Source organism: Bufo gargarizans, chromosome 6 (genome assembly GCF_014858855.1).
Source record: "Bufo gargarizans isolate SCDJY-AF-19 chromosome 6, ASM1485885v1, whole genome shotgun sequence".
NCBI lineage: Eukaryota > Metazoa > Chordata > Amphibia > Anura > Bufonidae > Bufo > Bufo gargarizans.
In genome coordinates, this window is record NC_058085.1 from 52,365,508 (window position 1) to 52,381,621 (window position 16,114).

Consider the following 16,114-nt stretch of genomic DNA (forward strand, 5'->3'; position numbering starts at 1 on the left):
GATGCATGTAAGGATCCTGGGAAAGCCGGCTGTTGTCGGGGTCTGCAGGACAGCTCTGATCAGTGAGGTCAGAGTCTGAAATCTACCTTCTGTCTCCTCAGGCTGCTGATCTGTCTCTCCTCCATGCTTTACACTGCAGCTCAGATTGAAGGGGTTGAGCTGCAATACCAGACACGGCTGATGGACGAGCGGATGTGATGGTAAAGCTGAGCTGCAGCAGCACATGACAGATATGATGACATGCTCCCCCAAGCACTCCTTTATGGAGAATATTTGCCTTTCAGGACTGTAGGAAAGATGGGTGACAACCTGTTTGGGAGCCATAGAAGGGACTATTGTCACCCAACTTTCCCAGAACCAGGCAGCTTTCCTGTCTGGATCTGATGTTATTGGACCAGGTTGTGTCTGGTATTGAAGCGAGTGAAGCTGACCTGCAATGCCACATACCACCTGTGGACAGATGTGGCGCTGTTTCTGGAAGAATAAAACAAACGCCATGTTTTTCTAATCCTGTGCCACCCCTTTAAGTTGTCTCACACGTCTCTTTCCTGCAGGCACCCATGCAGAGTCCACTCGGTACCCCCTCCCAGCAGGGTGGGGGGAATAATGGAGAACTCACCCTCACTGGCTCCCAGGTCTCCGTGACGAGACGCCCAAGCAGCGCTGGAAGCGCCAAACTCATTTCACGCTCCATCTCCGTCATCACCGATACCAGGAGCAGAGGAAACCAGGTGGTAAGAGGAGACGTCGCCCCCTGCTGGCTTCTGCTGTGTAGACAGAAAGCGTAACCCACTGCATGAAGAAAAGTACCACAACTTTCCGCTTCTGTTCTCCATTCTCAGGATGTGCTTGCTGTCTGTGAATGGAACATTGGCTCATGCACACGACCCCGCCATGTTTTGCGGTTCGCAAATTGCGGATCTGTAAAACACGGATGCCAGCTGTGTACGTTCCGCAAGTTATGGAACGGGCCGCCCGCAAAACGGACAAGAACAGGACATGTTCTGTTTTTTTTATGCCCATTACCTGGAGCTGCATTTGTATCTTTTGGGCTTGTAAACTATGAAAGTTTCCATTTACTGGGAGCAAACAGAGGTCTTGAATATAGCAATTAGGGATGAGCGAACTTCATATTTTGAAGTTTGTGTTCGGGTTGCGGTATATGCTGAATTGCGTTATGGATTCCGTTACCACGGACCATAACGCAATGCCTTTAGAGGCATTCCGTCATAATAGAAGTCTATGGGCTGCAAAACGGATCTGTCTTGTTTACGTTATGCTGGAGTCCTCCCCTGCATAACCTAAACAAGACAGATCCGTTATGCAGCCCATAGACTTCTATTATGACGGAATGCCTCTAAAGGCATTGCGTTATGGTCCGTGGTAACGGAATCCATAACGCAATTCCGCATATACCGCAACCCGAACACAAACTTCAAAATATGAAGTTCGCTCATCCCTAATTGCAAGTAGTTTTGTTTAAATTCAGAATTCGTCCCAAACTCTGCGGATTAATTGCTTGATATTCTAGCCGCCTGCCTCCACCTCTAGGGGGAGCTCATGAAGACAGACTTATAAAGCTTCCATTGAACGCCATAAGAAGCCTGTCCTAAGTGTGCGCCCCCTGGTGGTGGCTATAGGCAGCAAGAATGTTATTATTTAAAGTGGTTCTCCGGAGGAAGTAGCCGACTATTATTCTGATGTGGCCGCATGATAATGAGGGGTCCCTACCCTTCCCTTTCATGTCGGCACGTCACCAAGCACACGACTGAAAGGCCTCTTCTTTTTTTGGGTCCCTGCCATGTCAGCCACTACATTGTGAACTAGGGGGAAGAGGGGGCGAGGAATGTGCAGTCCCACGTCATAATCGGGGGTGTGCACAGCCTATGGAGGGGAGGGTTTTGGAGGGTGTACATCAGACAGGTCCCTCTTTCACCGCCATATTACCCGCCAGCTCCCTTCACCTTCCATGTCTTCCTCCTCGCCGTCTTAGTGCCTCTCGCTTCCTCCCGCAGTGACTAGGACACGTCCTCTGCCCATGTTGTTTCTCACAAGCCCCGTGGGCATGCCTTCTGCCTGTGGCCCCTGTCCACCGCCAGCAGTCTTAGTGCCCATCCACACAGCCGTATGAACGGGACCCATTCATTTCAATGAAGTGAACTGCACACTGTGTGCTGTGCGCATCCGTACTTCCCTTCCGCGCCCCCGCAATTGCGGAGAAGAATAGGCATTTTCTAAGAGAGTGGTGGCCATGTGCAGTCCGCAAATTACGGAAAGCACACGGGCCAGTATCCGTGTTTTGCGGATCCGCAAAACACATTTGGCCGTCTGAATACGCCATTATACCGCGCGCGTTTTGAGTGAAAAAAAACACAGGAAGGACAGAACATGGGGTACAATGCGGGCGTGCCGGACAAGGTAAAACCAGCTGACGGTATTGGTGCGGTCCGTGGGATCGGGTGCTGCCAGCCCTCCCTGACTACAGGATGCATCGGTGGGGGTGCGACCTCGGGGACCTCCACTGATCCTAAGAACGGAGGGGATGCAGCACCGCTTGACTTGAATGGGGCCGCGCTGCCGTTTCCTGCGCTTCAAGTAGGGCAGATACAGCAAAGGGGGCGCAGCGCTATACCAGTGATATGCGGTCGGAATACCCTTTTAAGGTTTGTTTATATAGGACATGACATCCTCTGACTGTCTCATGCTTTCTCTCCTGCACAGAGGGACTCGCCTCGAGCAATCAATAACCTTCGCAGGTCCAACAGTACCACTCAGGTGGCACCAGGCGGCAGCTCGCACCCCAGGTATGACATGACGGGGCCCGGCCGGTCGGGGTGCCCACGCAGTAGATCATGGCGAAGGCTGCAGGGCTGCGCCGGCCTTTGGTGTAGGACGGATCGGGAGCGGTCTATTCACATACTGACCTTTGTGTTCCCAGCTGCTACCCCCTAGGGGTGTTAATACATGGAGTGGGGGGGGGGCGTCTCATCTCTGCTGGAATGTGACAGATGTTCTGCAGGGAGGAGAGGAGGGGGCGGCTGACTCTTTGTCAGACCCTGGAGATTATCCCCTTTGACTCTTTACATGGCCGCCTTACAAAAGCTGAAGGGGGTATACCTTGGTGCTCAGCCCCCCCCCCCCCCCCTTAATTCTTGGAGAAATGCTACATTTGCAACTCAAAAAAGGGGATGCTATAGATATGCAGGACCCAGCATGCCATGCCCCCCTGTGGTTAGCATGGCATGCTGGAACTTGTAGTCCAGCAGCAGCCGGAGGTATATGAGGATATTAACGTGACACCTGGGAGATCTGCTGTGTGAGTATCCTGTGCAGGGACAGCCTATCAGGAGTCAGGGAAAGCTGGGTGTCAGAATCGGTTGTCACCCAGCGTATAGTGCACGCAGCCATTTCTTAAAATCTCCCCATTTGCCTCTTTCAGCGGCGACCAGCATGGAGATTTCTTAGCCTTTTTTGAGAGCAGCTCCGTTGGGAGGAAGAAGCTACATGGACTGGCCAAAACCCCCCCGGAAAAGAGGACCACATGGAATATTCTGGTACGTTTCAGGATCTCTGTTTACTGTCAGCGGATGGAAACATTTCTTATAGCTGAGAGTTTGCGACAATTGTAGCCAGTCTATACTGTACAACTACATCACCAGCGCCAGGCTGTCTTCTCTCCGGACAGTTCGTTACAATGTATCAGCGCAGGTAAAAGGTATCCTCCGGAAGTTCAGGCAGTTTAGCTCACACACAGGGGCGTAACTACCATAACGGCAGACTGTGCGACTGCTATGGGGCCCAGTCTTAGATTATCTCTTTTTCTATTGTGGGCGAAAACTTGGTCAGGACTCTACCCTCTAAGGCCCCCTTCACACGGGCGTCGCGGGTGAGGGCCGGATGCGTTCAGCGTGCATTGCGGGAAACCCACGCGAGTAGACACGCAATTTCAGTTTTGTCTGCGATTGCGTTCCGATGTTCCGATGCGTTTTGAAAAAAACTGAATGTGGTACCCAGACCCGAACCCGGACTTCTTCACTGAACTTCGGGTTTGGGTTAGGTGTTCTATTCATTTTATTATTTTCCATTATAACATGGTTATAAGGGAAAATAATAGCATTCTTAATACAGAATGCTAAGTGTAGTGTCCATAGAGGGTTAATAAAATAATAAAAACATAACACACCTCATCCACTTGATCGCGCAGCCAGCATCGTCTTCTTTCTTCTTCTTTCAGGACCTGCAAAAGGACCTGCGCTGACGTCATCAACGGTCCTTTTGCAGGTCCTGAAAGAAGAAGAAAGAAGACGATGCTGGCTGCGCGATCAAGTGGATGAGGTGAGTTAATTTATATATTTTTTTTTTAACCCCTCAAGGCACATTTTATTAAGCATTCTGTATTAAGAATGCTATTGTTATAAGGGAAAATAATACAGTGAATTTACTTTAATGGGTCCGGGGTTGCTCATCCCTATCATCTCCTAGCAACCATGCGTGAAAATCCCACTTGCTTGCGATTTTCACGCAGACCCATTCATTTCTATGGAGCCTGCGTTGCGTGAAAAACACAGAATATAGAACATGCGGCGATTTTCACGCAACGCACAAGTGATGCGTGAAAATCACCGCTCATCTGCACAGCCTCATTGAAGTGAATGGGTCCGGATTCAGTGCAGGATATGTATCAAATCGTTTTTTTTTACACAATAAAAGCACACGGAGCTATGGGGACTGGGTATTGCGGATGTGCTAGCGGCCATCTAGCAACCCATGTCCTCAGCTCTGTACCCAAAATCCCGGTGACAGGTTCCCTTTAAAGGGGTTGTCTCATCTGAGACATTGGCGGCGTATTGCTAGGATACTCCACCAGTGTCAGATAGAGGTGGGACCCACCTCTGGGACCTGCACCTATATCCAGAACGTGTCAGCAAAGGCGGCATGCTCTCTATTTATTTCTATGGGAGTTCCATTGAAATGGATGGAAGTACGGCCACCGATCCATTCACTTCTATGGGACTGCCGGAGATAGCTGAGACAGAACTCAATTATTTTAGGCACTCCCATAGAAATAAATGGAGGGCGCTCATACATGCGCAGCTGCTCTCTGCTCATTTTTGGTGTCCCTTTCTGGGGATAGGTGCGGTTCCCAGAGGTTCCTAGTGATATGCCTTCAGTGTTTCAGATGAGACAACTCTTAAGCCAGATTTATTCTATGAGACTTTTTGAAAGTCAAAAAATGGTTGCAGTCCTGCTCACCCATCCTGATAATGAAGAGGGTGCAGTGCTCGTATAGTGCTGCATCTCCTTCAAAGTTTTGTCTGCACAGCAGCCCTCCCGACCTGTTCATTTGGATGGCTCTGTGCTGCACCCTCTCCGCACAGCCAGGATCAGGATCGGAGTGGGTTCCACAGGTTGAAGCTCCACTGATCATCAAGTGATATCATATACTAGAAGTACATGAGGATTTAGAGGGTGGAATAATCTTGTGCCCCATCCCCTTCCTTTACAGGATGACCAACCTCGTGCTTTTCCTATACCCTCCAGTGCCCGCAGTGCTAGCTCAGTGCAGAGCCTGAGCATGAAGAGGAGAGACATGCCTGCCCTGGCACCCAGTTTCCCAGCCAACAATAGGTATTTTATGTAGCATTCTTGTGGTCATGAAATTATTATTAATTGTGCAGATATGGCTTTTATGAATGTTTCTGTGTTTAGGAGTAACAAGGGAACCGTGGGAAACACCGTAACCACCATGGTGCACAATAACTATTCATCTGGGGATCGAACCAAGAGCTCCAATCAGAAACCGCCGTCTCTAAAGTAAGGGATGGAGATAAATCCTTTTAAAGACTTCCAGTGGTCTGTAAATTGACACCAGGGCAATCTGGTTTTTGTATTTTTGAAATAGCACCACCCTTGCTCATGGGTCTGGTATTGAGGTGGCCTCCAGCGGTCGGACCCCCACAATTTTATGGCATAGGTGATTGATGTATAGACATTGATGCCTTACAACATGATGCAAAATTCCCTTAAGGCTGGTTGTGTCACACTCCGGACTCGCAGCGCAGCACCCGTCCTGAACTTCCAGCACTGCCGGGGTCGCATAGCATTATATTTATTTGTGATGCTATGTGACCCTTACAGTTCTGGAATGTACTGGATAACACTGACAGCATTATGTCAGTGTTATCCAATACATTCCAGACCTCTAAGGGTACATAGCATCACAAATCAATATAATGCTATGCGACCCCGGCAGTGCTGGAAGTTCAGGACGGGTGCTGCGCTGCGAGTCAGGAGCGTGACATAAGCTTGCGTGAAACCAGCCTAAACCTACTTTCTTGAGTCGATCCCTCCAGTTTTCACAGAGAAAACATGGCTGCTACAGGTTGCATTTTAACCTGCTTGATTTACCTGGAGATAAGCGGCACCTAGGGTATTTAGCAGCTGCTAATTACATTAGCATATTGAAACAACTTGGAAAATGAAAAGGTGTTCCTTGAATCTTCCGTAGTAACCAGAGGACACAAAATGGTGAAGAATTGGGAATCAGCTTCCAGAAATCCCAGAAGAATCTGCCCAGCGCAAACAACCTGGGGCGTAACAACCACTCCGGGGGGAGCGCAGCGCAGAAGAGGAAAGAGGTCACTGCTGAGGAGGCAGAACGGTCAGTGCACTCACTGTCTGTGTCTTATCTGTGTTCTGGGATGTCACATAAAGATGGCCACACACATAAGATCTATATCGGCCAAATGTGATCGTTTCAGAAAGTTCGGCCAACCATTTAATGTGTGTGGGGGCTTCCTGGTGTCTGACAGCAGCTTCTCCCCATTCACTGCATACGTGTGCTGGCCTAGCCAAACATGTATAGGAGGAGTGTGAGCTCATGAGGCTGACAGTTTTCTCATATGTATGACCAGCTTTAACACCTTAACGCCCATCGCCGTACATGTACGGCATGCTGATCGGGTGGGTGCAGGAGCTGCGCCCGCCTGATCCATGGCAGGGGTCCGGCAGTCACTGATAGCCGGAGCCCTGCTGTATGTGCCGGCATCGGTGACATCACCGATGCCGGCACATTAACCCCTGCACGGCCGCGGCCAGTGCTGACCGCGGCACCTGCGGCCTTCAAACGTGTGCAGGGTGTCCATCGGGTCCCCACGCTGCTGTGACGGGGACCCAATGGCAGGGAAGGCAGTCTGATGCCTTCCTTAGGCATCACGGCTGCCTTACATGACAGTCTGTTAAAAAAATAAAGTAAAAAAAAAAAAAAAAAAGTCCTTTTCCCAAAATAAAGTTAAAAAAAAATTGTAAAAAATAGGGAGGGAAAAAAAAAGTTGACATATTAGGTATCGCCACATCCGTATTGACCGGCTCTATAAAAATATCACATGGCCTAACCCGTCAGGTGAACACCGTCAAAAAAATAAAATAAAAACAGTGCTAAAAATAAAATTTTTGCCACTTAATGCTGTTATTGTGTAAAACATAAATACATAAAAAAAGTATACATATCGGGTATCGCCACGTCCGTAACAACCTGCTCTATAAAAATACCACATGATCTAACCTTTCAGATGAACATTGTAAATAACAAAAAACAACAAATGGTGCCAAAACAGCTATTTATGTTATCTTGCCTCACAAAAAGTGTAATATAGAGCAACCAAAAATCATATGTACCCTAAAATAGTACCATTGGGGCATGGTGTCAAAAAAACAGTCCAGCAAAATCTGCCTTCCAAAAACCAGATGGCATTCCTTTCATTCTGCACCCTACCGTGTGCCCGTACAGCAGCTGATGACCACATACTACAGAATCAGCACAATAAATATTGAGTTTTGTTTGGCTGTTAACCCTTGCTTTGTTAGTGAAATTTTTTTTATTAAAATGGAAAATCTGCCCAAAAAGTGAAATTCTGACATTTCATCTCCATTTTCCATTAATTCTTGTGTAACATCTAAAGGGTTAACAAAGTTTGTAAAATCAGTTTTGAATACCTTGAGGGGTGTAGTTTCTAAAATGGGGTCATTTTTGGGTGGTTTCTATTATGTAAGCCTCACAAAGTGACTTCAGACCTGAACTGGTCCTTAAAATGTGGGTTTTAGAAATTTTCAGACAAATTTCAAGATTTGCTTCTAAACTTCTAAGCCTTCTAACGTCCCCAAAAAATAAAATGGCATTCACAAAATGAAAAGTAGAGAAATAGAAACTTGCAAATTTGCAAATTGTTCCAAATTTTTGGTCAATTTTATTTATTTATTTTTTATAAATAAAAATGACATTTTTTTTACTCAATTTTACCACTGTCATGAAATACAATGTGACGAGAAAACTGTCTCAGAATGGCCTTGATAAGTAAAAACATTTTAAAGTTATTACCACAGTATCTGATTGGCGGGGGTCCGACTCCTCTTACTTGTGCCGGTCAGCTGTTTCACAGTAACTCCAGCGCCGGATATGAGTGCCAGAACTACACCGCTCTGTGCATTGTGCAGGATGGAGCTGGTTACTGCAGTGCTGCTCCCATTGAAGTGAATGGAATCAGCGCAGCACTGCACAGTGGACAGAGCCAAGCAGTCCTAGCACCGACTTCCGGCTCTGGAGTTCACTCTGACTTGATCGGCAGAGGAGCGGTTGGTCAGACCCCTGCCAGTCAGTTATTGATGGCTTATGCTGATGAATAGACAACCCCATAAAGTCTCACGTTTAGATAAACCCTACCCGATACAGCATTTGTATTGCTTGGGAACATTGCACTTATTGGGCACATTAGAACGTTAATCTGAAATACTCTGTACTGTTGTTGACCCTAATGCTTCCTTTCTTTGGCTTTCCATTTGTTACCATTCTGCTGTTCACATCATGATATTTGCCATGTCCCTATTAATGTTATGACATTGCCTTCAGCCAGATCAGCACAGTCCTAAAATACTCTGTGCTGCTGGAGGCTGCAATAATGCTACTTTCTGCATACGTTTCCATCGTCCTCTTGACATCATGAAGCCGTCTGTGCCACATGCAGTAGACGGGTCACTGCCTCCCACATAATCAGTACACTTCTGTCTTGCTGCTGTCATCACTCCTGCCATCTGGTTGGTTATAGGGTGCTCTGACTCCCCCCGGGTGCACAGTCAGTTTGAGGCATCTGGATCTGTACATCCAGCTGGGTGGGTTCACATCATGTTTTTGTCATGCGTTTAACGTAGACAAAAAGACTTAACAATATCGGAGGCCTCTGATCCATCACCATAGAGTTCCGTTGTAAAAAAAAATAAACTATACGTTAACATATACTTTTTTTGCTGGACTTTGCATTATGGGAAAGTGTAGTGTACCATGTTTTTCCACCCTTCAGAGTCCTACGTTAACGTATAAGTTGTTGTGTGTTTTTTTTTTTTTTTTTTTTTACAATGGAACTCTGTGGTGACGGATCCGGACCCTGCCGTTCCGTGCATTGTGGACCGCAAGTTACGGTCCCCAGTGCACGGGCAACATCCGTGAGGCTGCCGCAGAGGGATCCAGACCCATTCAACATCTATTTTTTTTTTTTGCGGTACAGAGAGAAACCCCACAGAAGCACTCCGTAGCGCTTCCATGGCGTTCCGCACCGCACCTTCCAGATTGCGGACCCGTTTAAAGGAATGGGTCCGCAACCATGATGTGGTGAGCACATGGCCAGGGCCCGCATATTACGAACCCTATGTTTGCGGGCAACGGCCGTGTGTATGAGGCCATAGATAGTATCCATCACTGACACTGCATACTTCTCTCCTGCACAGGTTTATTCTGCAAGTCAACAATGCCGCAATCACCATTCAGCGCTGGTACCGACGCCATCGGCAGAAGCGGACATCTCGGGAGGAAGCTGTACGGCATATGTTGACTTCCAAAAAGGAGGTAATTTAGTATAAACATACTGGGGATAGTTGTCTCCAAGATTATTACAGGCTTTTCTATTGATTAAAGGGGTTGTCCAGGAATACATCATTTCTAGCAGGTGTCAGCAGCCTGCCTCCCCTACTGAGAGGATCACTCACTCATCTCTTCCTCCTCGGCATAAGCATGGTCAATTGATCCTCTTCACCTCTGGCTTCAGCCATGATGTGTCTCTTCTGAACACATCACCTCTGAAGCTCCGGACCATAGGATGGAGGCAGTGAGGAGGACCTGAGCTCAAGAGGCAGGCAAGTATGATCCTTTCGGTAGGGGAGGCAGGCTGACATCACCTGTTAGAAATTATGTATTCCCGGACAACCCCTTTAAGAATGAGTTTGTGGCGAGCTCCACAGAAGTGAATGAATGCTATGCCTTCCTTACGTTTCTGTAGAAAGTGGTCATGCACAGGCACTTGTGAGAACAGGAACCCCTCAGGATTGCACCTGCAAGGATCTCAGTTCTAAGGCTTATTAAAGGAGAAACCCATTTAAAGAGTTTGTGGCCAGATCTAAATGTATTCCCTATCCACAGGATAAGGGATAGGTGATTCCTGAGGGTCCAACTGATCATGAGAATGGTGGCCTTGTTTATCCCCATATGAATGGAGCAGGGGTCAAGCATGTGCACGGTCTCTCCATGCATTTCGATGGGACTGCTCGTCTATCTCGTCAGCTGTGTGGAGTGGAGTGACACTGCGCATGCACAGTTGACGCTCCTTTCATACAAGGGAACAGGGCCCCCTTCTCATGATCAATTAGTCGGATCCTCACCGATCACTTATATCCTATCCTATGGATAGAGAATACATTTAGGTCCCTTTAATGAGGAAGTTGGTCACATATAAGGGTGGGGGAGATGGGATAATAATCTATTTTTCCCCATATACAATTTTAGCTCAACCCTTGATTTTGGCAGAATTGGCATCTATAGCATGTAAAGGGACTCCTGACTTCTCTCCGATGGTAAAGCATGGGACATATAGGATGGGGCATTTCAGGAGCAGCTTGTTTATGGGAGAGTCAGAAAGGTGGCTATTTCAGGTTTATGGGGACCTTTGGACAGAGGCTGAGAAGAAAGCACTTCCTGATTCTCTGAAGTCAAGTGGTGGATCACATGATTCTTCTTAGCCAATCAGCAGCTCTGAAAATGATCATGTGACATATACTGCACAACCTTTATAGAATCACAGACGGAAAGATCTGCAGGGGCGGACTGGGAACTTAAAGTGGCCCTGGAAAAAATACTAAGTGTCCCCATTTTGTAGTTGGGTCCAAATTGAAGGAAGGCAGAGCCAGCAATACCATATTGTGGCACATTATACCACCCCAACAGAGCCAAATACCACAGTCCATCACAAAATACTGCCAGCAGCACAAAATACATCCCCAAAAACTTCCACTGGCCGGCCATGAGGAAGGCCCGCATCATACCCCCGGGAAGTTTCCCTGTAAGGTCTATGGCCAATCTGCCCCTGGAGATCTGGTTGTACATGGCGTGCCCCCACAGACCTAGGAAATCTGTAACACCTTGTTTTGCACTTTGAAGGGCTGTGCAGGGGGTATTGTGCTTCACAGACCTTCAAGTTTGTAGAAATCCTTTGCGTATTTTACTTGGAGATGTTTGCACTCGCTCCTCCTTATAGGAACGGCAGCATCAAGCAGATGAAAGCAGCTACTTAAATTCCTATCAGTCCAAAGACGAGGAACGCAAGAGAATCCGGGAAGAAAAGGCTCGACAAGCACGACGGGCGGCCATCCAGGTATGAACTGTCTTGTGGTGGAACATTTCCTTGATGTGATGGTGGTGCAGTGGACAGACAAGGTCCATAGCCTCCTATAGATAAATATGACCTGTCTGAAATCCTGCTTCACTCTAAGGAACTGCAGCTTAAGCGGGCCCAGAAAGCCCTGGAAGCCCAGAAACTGGTGGAAGAGGAGCTGACACGGCTGGAACAGAGCGGGAAGGTGGGAAAGAAGAAGGTCGGCAGGAATCTGGTCAACTCTCCATTACAGAGGAGCACCAAGTCCAATAATAATAATACAGGCAAGAAATCACAAGACGGATAGTCGCTCCTGATTTTTCAGTGCGGTCTGTGTAATTCTGTGTCACCAGTAAGGATATATGATTGTCCAGGGGGCATTGTGATGGTATCATAGACAGGACAAGCGTTCCTTTAAATATCCTTTACTGTAGTACAGGGATCAGCAACCTCCAGTTGTTCTGAAACTACAACTCCTAGAATCCTCCTTTCACTTCTATGGGAGCGGCAAGAACAGCAGAGTAAGGCCTAGTTCACACGGAAGTTTTTTTTGCGGGTGTACGGGCCGTTTTTTTGTGTTCCGTATACGGAATTATTCATTTCAATGGTTCCGCAAAAAAAAACGGAATGTGTTCCGTATGCATTCCGTTTCCGTATTTCAGTTTTTTCCGTTCCGTTGAAAGATAGAGCTTGTCCTATATTTGGCCGTAAATCACGGGTCGTGGCTCCTTTCAAGTCAATGGGTCCGCAAAAAAAAAACGGAACACATACGGAAATGCATCCGTATGTCTTCCGTTACCGTTCCGTTTTTTCTGAATCATCTATTGAAAATGTTATGCCCAGCCCAATTTTTTCTATGTAATTACTGTATACTGTATATGCCATACGGAAAAACGGAAAGGAAACGGAAACACAACGGAACTTAAAAACGGAACAACGGATCCGTGAAAAACAGACCACAAAAAACAATAAAAGCCATACGGTCGTGTGAACTAGGCCTAAGTGTGCATGCTGGGAGTTGTAGTTTCACAGCAGCTGGAGTGCCGAAGGTTGCTGATCCCTGCTGTAGTGTATGCCTCCTAGTATCATAGACAGGACAAGCATTTCAGGAGCGTTCCTTTAAATATCCTATACCAGTGATGGCTAATCTCCAGCACTCCAGCTGTGGTGCAACTACGACTCCCAGCAACTGTGCATCTTGAGAGTTGTAGTTTTACCACAGCTGGAGTGCCGGAGGTTAGCCCTCACAGTCCTATACTGTAGTGTATACCTCCTGGCATCATAGACCGGACAAGCGTTCCAGGAGCGTTCCTTTAAATATCCTTGTATGTACAAGATATCAATGGCGTGTCCTTTTATTGGTCTTTTTAGGTTCTAGAGCGCAAGATATGTTGGAAAATGATAATTCTATGATGTCACTCTTCAAGCCGTCACCAGACTACAGGAGCAGTGAGCACAGTGCCCAGGTGAGGGTACTGTACGAGATATCCGCTGCCCATATTTTGCCATCAGTTTGGTTTAGTGAAATCCCTGTTCACACCATCTTCTTTTCTACAGGTGCTATCTACTCCTGACCAGGTCCTGGGAGAGGTGGATGTAGCAGTCTCTGCCCACTCTAAGACCACCCTGACCGATCTGCTGGACACATTGAAGCAGCTGGAAGAGCCTGAACCACTGATGGCCATTAGAACAGAGGGCAAAGACAAATTTCACTGGATTGATGGGGTAAGACAAGTGACAGTAGGTAGGTGCAAAGCCTGTACGTTTAGAATCAGACCAGGAGTATTTGACCAATTTCCCTTCCAGGACGCTGACACGTCCCTCACGGCAGATAACCTGGAGCGCCATAGTCAGATGACACGCAATGGACAGGTGGAGCAGAATGAAGTTCACAGTACAGCCGGGGCCCTGCTGTCTGAAGCCAAGCTGCAGAACATCATTACCTTTCTGGATGAAATGGAAAAAGCTGAACAGGAAAGGCCGCGGTCCTCGGGCTCCCACACTCACAGAGGGGTAAGTAGTCCTTAACATAGACCGCTGAGATACTTCCCCTAGTGGGCAGATTGCAGGGGCATACAATAGCAGGTTCTCCAGAACATTAGGTGGCAGATATTTTGTTAATTTTTATTAACTTTGTTTTGGGCGAAGGCTCTTCTGTCTGAGGAAGAACTGAACCATCTGGAGCAGGCGTCGGCCGTCGCTACTGAGGTGACGAGTTCCATGTTGAAGATGCGACTGGAGCTGGAGGAGAAGAAGAAAGCACTGAACCTTTTGCAGACAGCACTAGTGAGTGTCTCTCTCGCTTTTCAATGAAAAAAATTAAATAAATAAATAATCTCCCCCATATGTTTGGTATTGCCGCATCCGTAATGACCCATACTACACAAATATCTTTAGGACTTATTTAAATGAGAAGCGTTATGTGTGGAGAAGGGAAAACGCTGCATCTAGCATAAAAACCTCATCCAATCTTTTACACATAGTGCTGATGGTATCATGGTTTGGGCCTGATTTGCCACATCTGGGCCAGGACGGCTTGCCACCATTGATAGAGCATTGAATTCCGAATTATATCAGCAAATTCTGAAGGAAAATATCAGGACATCTGTCTGTGAGCTGAATCTGAAGAGATCGTGGGTCATGCAGCAAGAGAACCACCCTAAGCAGACAAGTCGTTCTACCAAAGAACAGTTAACCCCTTAGTGACCAGCCTGTTTTGGGCCTTACCGACCAAGCGTTTTTTTCCTTCCTTTTTTCATCGTCGCGTTCCAAGAGCTATAACTTTTTTCATTTTCCGTCTGTATAGCTTAATGAGGGCTTGTTTTTTGCGGGGCAAGTTGTAGTTTTTAATGGCACCATTTTGGGGTACACATAACTTTCTGATTAACTTTTAATAACTCATTCTGGTAAGGAGATGGGAAAAACCACAATACTGCCACTGCGTTTTTACGTTATACATTTTACGGCGTTCATTTTTATCGGTATAAATAAAATAAAGTCTTTATTCTCTGGGTCAGTACGATTACAGTTATACCAAATACATATATATTTTTTTCCGTTTTACTACTTTTTTGCAATAAAACACCTTTTTTTTTTTTTTTAAAGAAAAAAATGTTTTTGCATTGTTGCTTCCCAAGACCCATAACTTTTCTATTTTTGTTTCTATGGAGTTGTGTGAGGGCTTGATTTTTGCAGGATGACTTGTATTTTTCATTGCTATCTTTTTGGAGTAAATGGCGCTTTTTGATCGCTTGATATTAAGTTTTTTCAGTGGCAACTAAGAATAAGTTAGCAATTTTGTCTTATTTAATTTTTTTTTTAAATTTTATGTAGTCTGGGTTGTTACGGACGCAGCAATATTAAACCTATGGGGGAGATTTTTTTTTTTGCAATTTTTTTCATTGAAAAGCGTATTTTCAATGGGGGGAAAAAAGCGCAATTTTTGAAATTTAATAAATGTGTCTTTTTTCTTCTTTTTTTTTACCACTTAATAGTACCACAAGAAGACTATAATAGACAGACAGTGCAGCACTTAGACTGGACCACCGTTAAAAAGCAGCGGCCCAGCCTAAGGCCCCTTAGTGACCGCCGTAAAAAGGAGTATGGGTGGTCACTAAGGGTTAAAGGAGATGAAAGTTAAAGTTTTGGAATAGCCAAGTCAAAGTCCTGACTTTATTATTATATCCAACCTCTATAATGTCCCCCATACTACGTTGCTCCTGATGCCCGCACGGGCGCAGCTGCATCTCTCCATTGTGGGTGACGCTAGGAAGGCTTTCCCCATCAGGGCCTGCTATAGGCTGCCCCCCCATCGCCTGATGTTTTCATCTGTGCGACAGGGAGATGCTAGAGCGCTATTTTAAAGAAACAGGCAGGGTGGCAGCATCAGCCCGCAGGTACAGATATTTATCTCGCTTACTACAAACCCATGAAAGGTCCTCTTTAATACAATGCGCTGACTAATGTATTGTGATTGTCCATATTGCCTCCTCTGCTGGTTAGATTGTTTTTTCCATCACATTATACACTGTTGGTATCCGTGGTTACGACCACAAAGTAATCCAGCAGTGGTGGTCGTGCTTGCACAATATAGGAATAAGCACTGCTGCTGGATTGCAAGGTGGTCATAACCATGGAAACGGGCAGTGTATAATGTGATGGAAAAATGAATGAAGTCAGCAAAGGAAACAATATGGACAATCACAATACATTAGTAAGTGCCTTGTATTAACTGCATCTACATGATGAATGCCATTCGCTGAAGTGAGACAACCCCTTTAAGGCCTCATGCTCACGACCGTAGTTTCGGTCCACATCCGATCCGCACCTATTCATGTTAGGGGGCCACAAAAAATGCTGACAGCACACTGTGTGTTGCCTGCATCTGTATGTCCGTTCTGTGGTTCCGCAAAAGAAAATAT

General features: G+C 46.4%; 1 protein-coding gene across 5 annotated transcripts in view; it reads left to right on the forward strand.

Annotated features, from left to right (window-relative positions):
- Window positions 1-16,114, forward strand: part of CEP131 (centrosomal protein 131) — a 42,614-nt gene that overhangs the window by 1,880 nt on the left and 24,620 nt on the right. For 2 of the 5 annotated variants that reach the window (XM_044299194.1, XM_044299199.1), the window contains exons 1-14: window positions 159-200; window positions 555-734; window positions 2,722-2,804; window positions 3,440-3,554; window positions 5,507-5,628; window positions 5,710-5,814; window positions 6,509-6,661; window positions 9,778-9,895; window positions 11,577-11,693; window positions 11,812-11,977; window positions 13,065-13,159; window positions 13,251-13,418; window positions 13,500-13,706; window positions 13,842-13,979. In XM_044299194.1, coding sequence (XP_044155129.1) covers window positions 198-200; window positions 555-734; window positions 2,722-2,804; window positions 3,440-3,554; window positions 5,507-5,628; window positions 5,710-5,814; window positions 6,509-6,661; window positions 9,778-9,895; window positions 11,577-11,693; window positions 11,812-11,977; window positions 13,065-13,159; window positions 13,251-13,418; window positions 13,500-13,706; window positions 13,842-13,979 — 1,770 coding nt within the window. In that variant the 5' untranslated portion in view covers window positions 159-197. Of the gene's footprint in view, window positions 1-158; window positions 201-554; window positions 735-2,721; window positions 2,805-3,439; window positions 3,555-5,506; window positions 5,629-5,709; window positions 5,815-6,508; window positions 6,662-9,777; window positions 9,896-11,576; window positions 11,694-11,811; window positions 11,978-13,064; window positions 13,160-13,250; window positions 13,419-13,499; window positions 13,707-13,841; window positions 13,980-16,114 lie in introns of those variants that run through there. The other 3 variants (XM_044299196.1, XM_044299198.1, XM_044299195.1) reach the window with 2 other exon arrangements.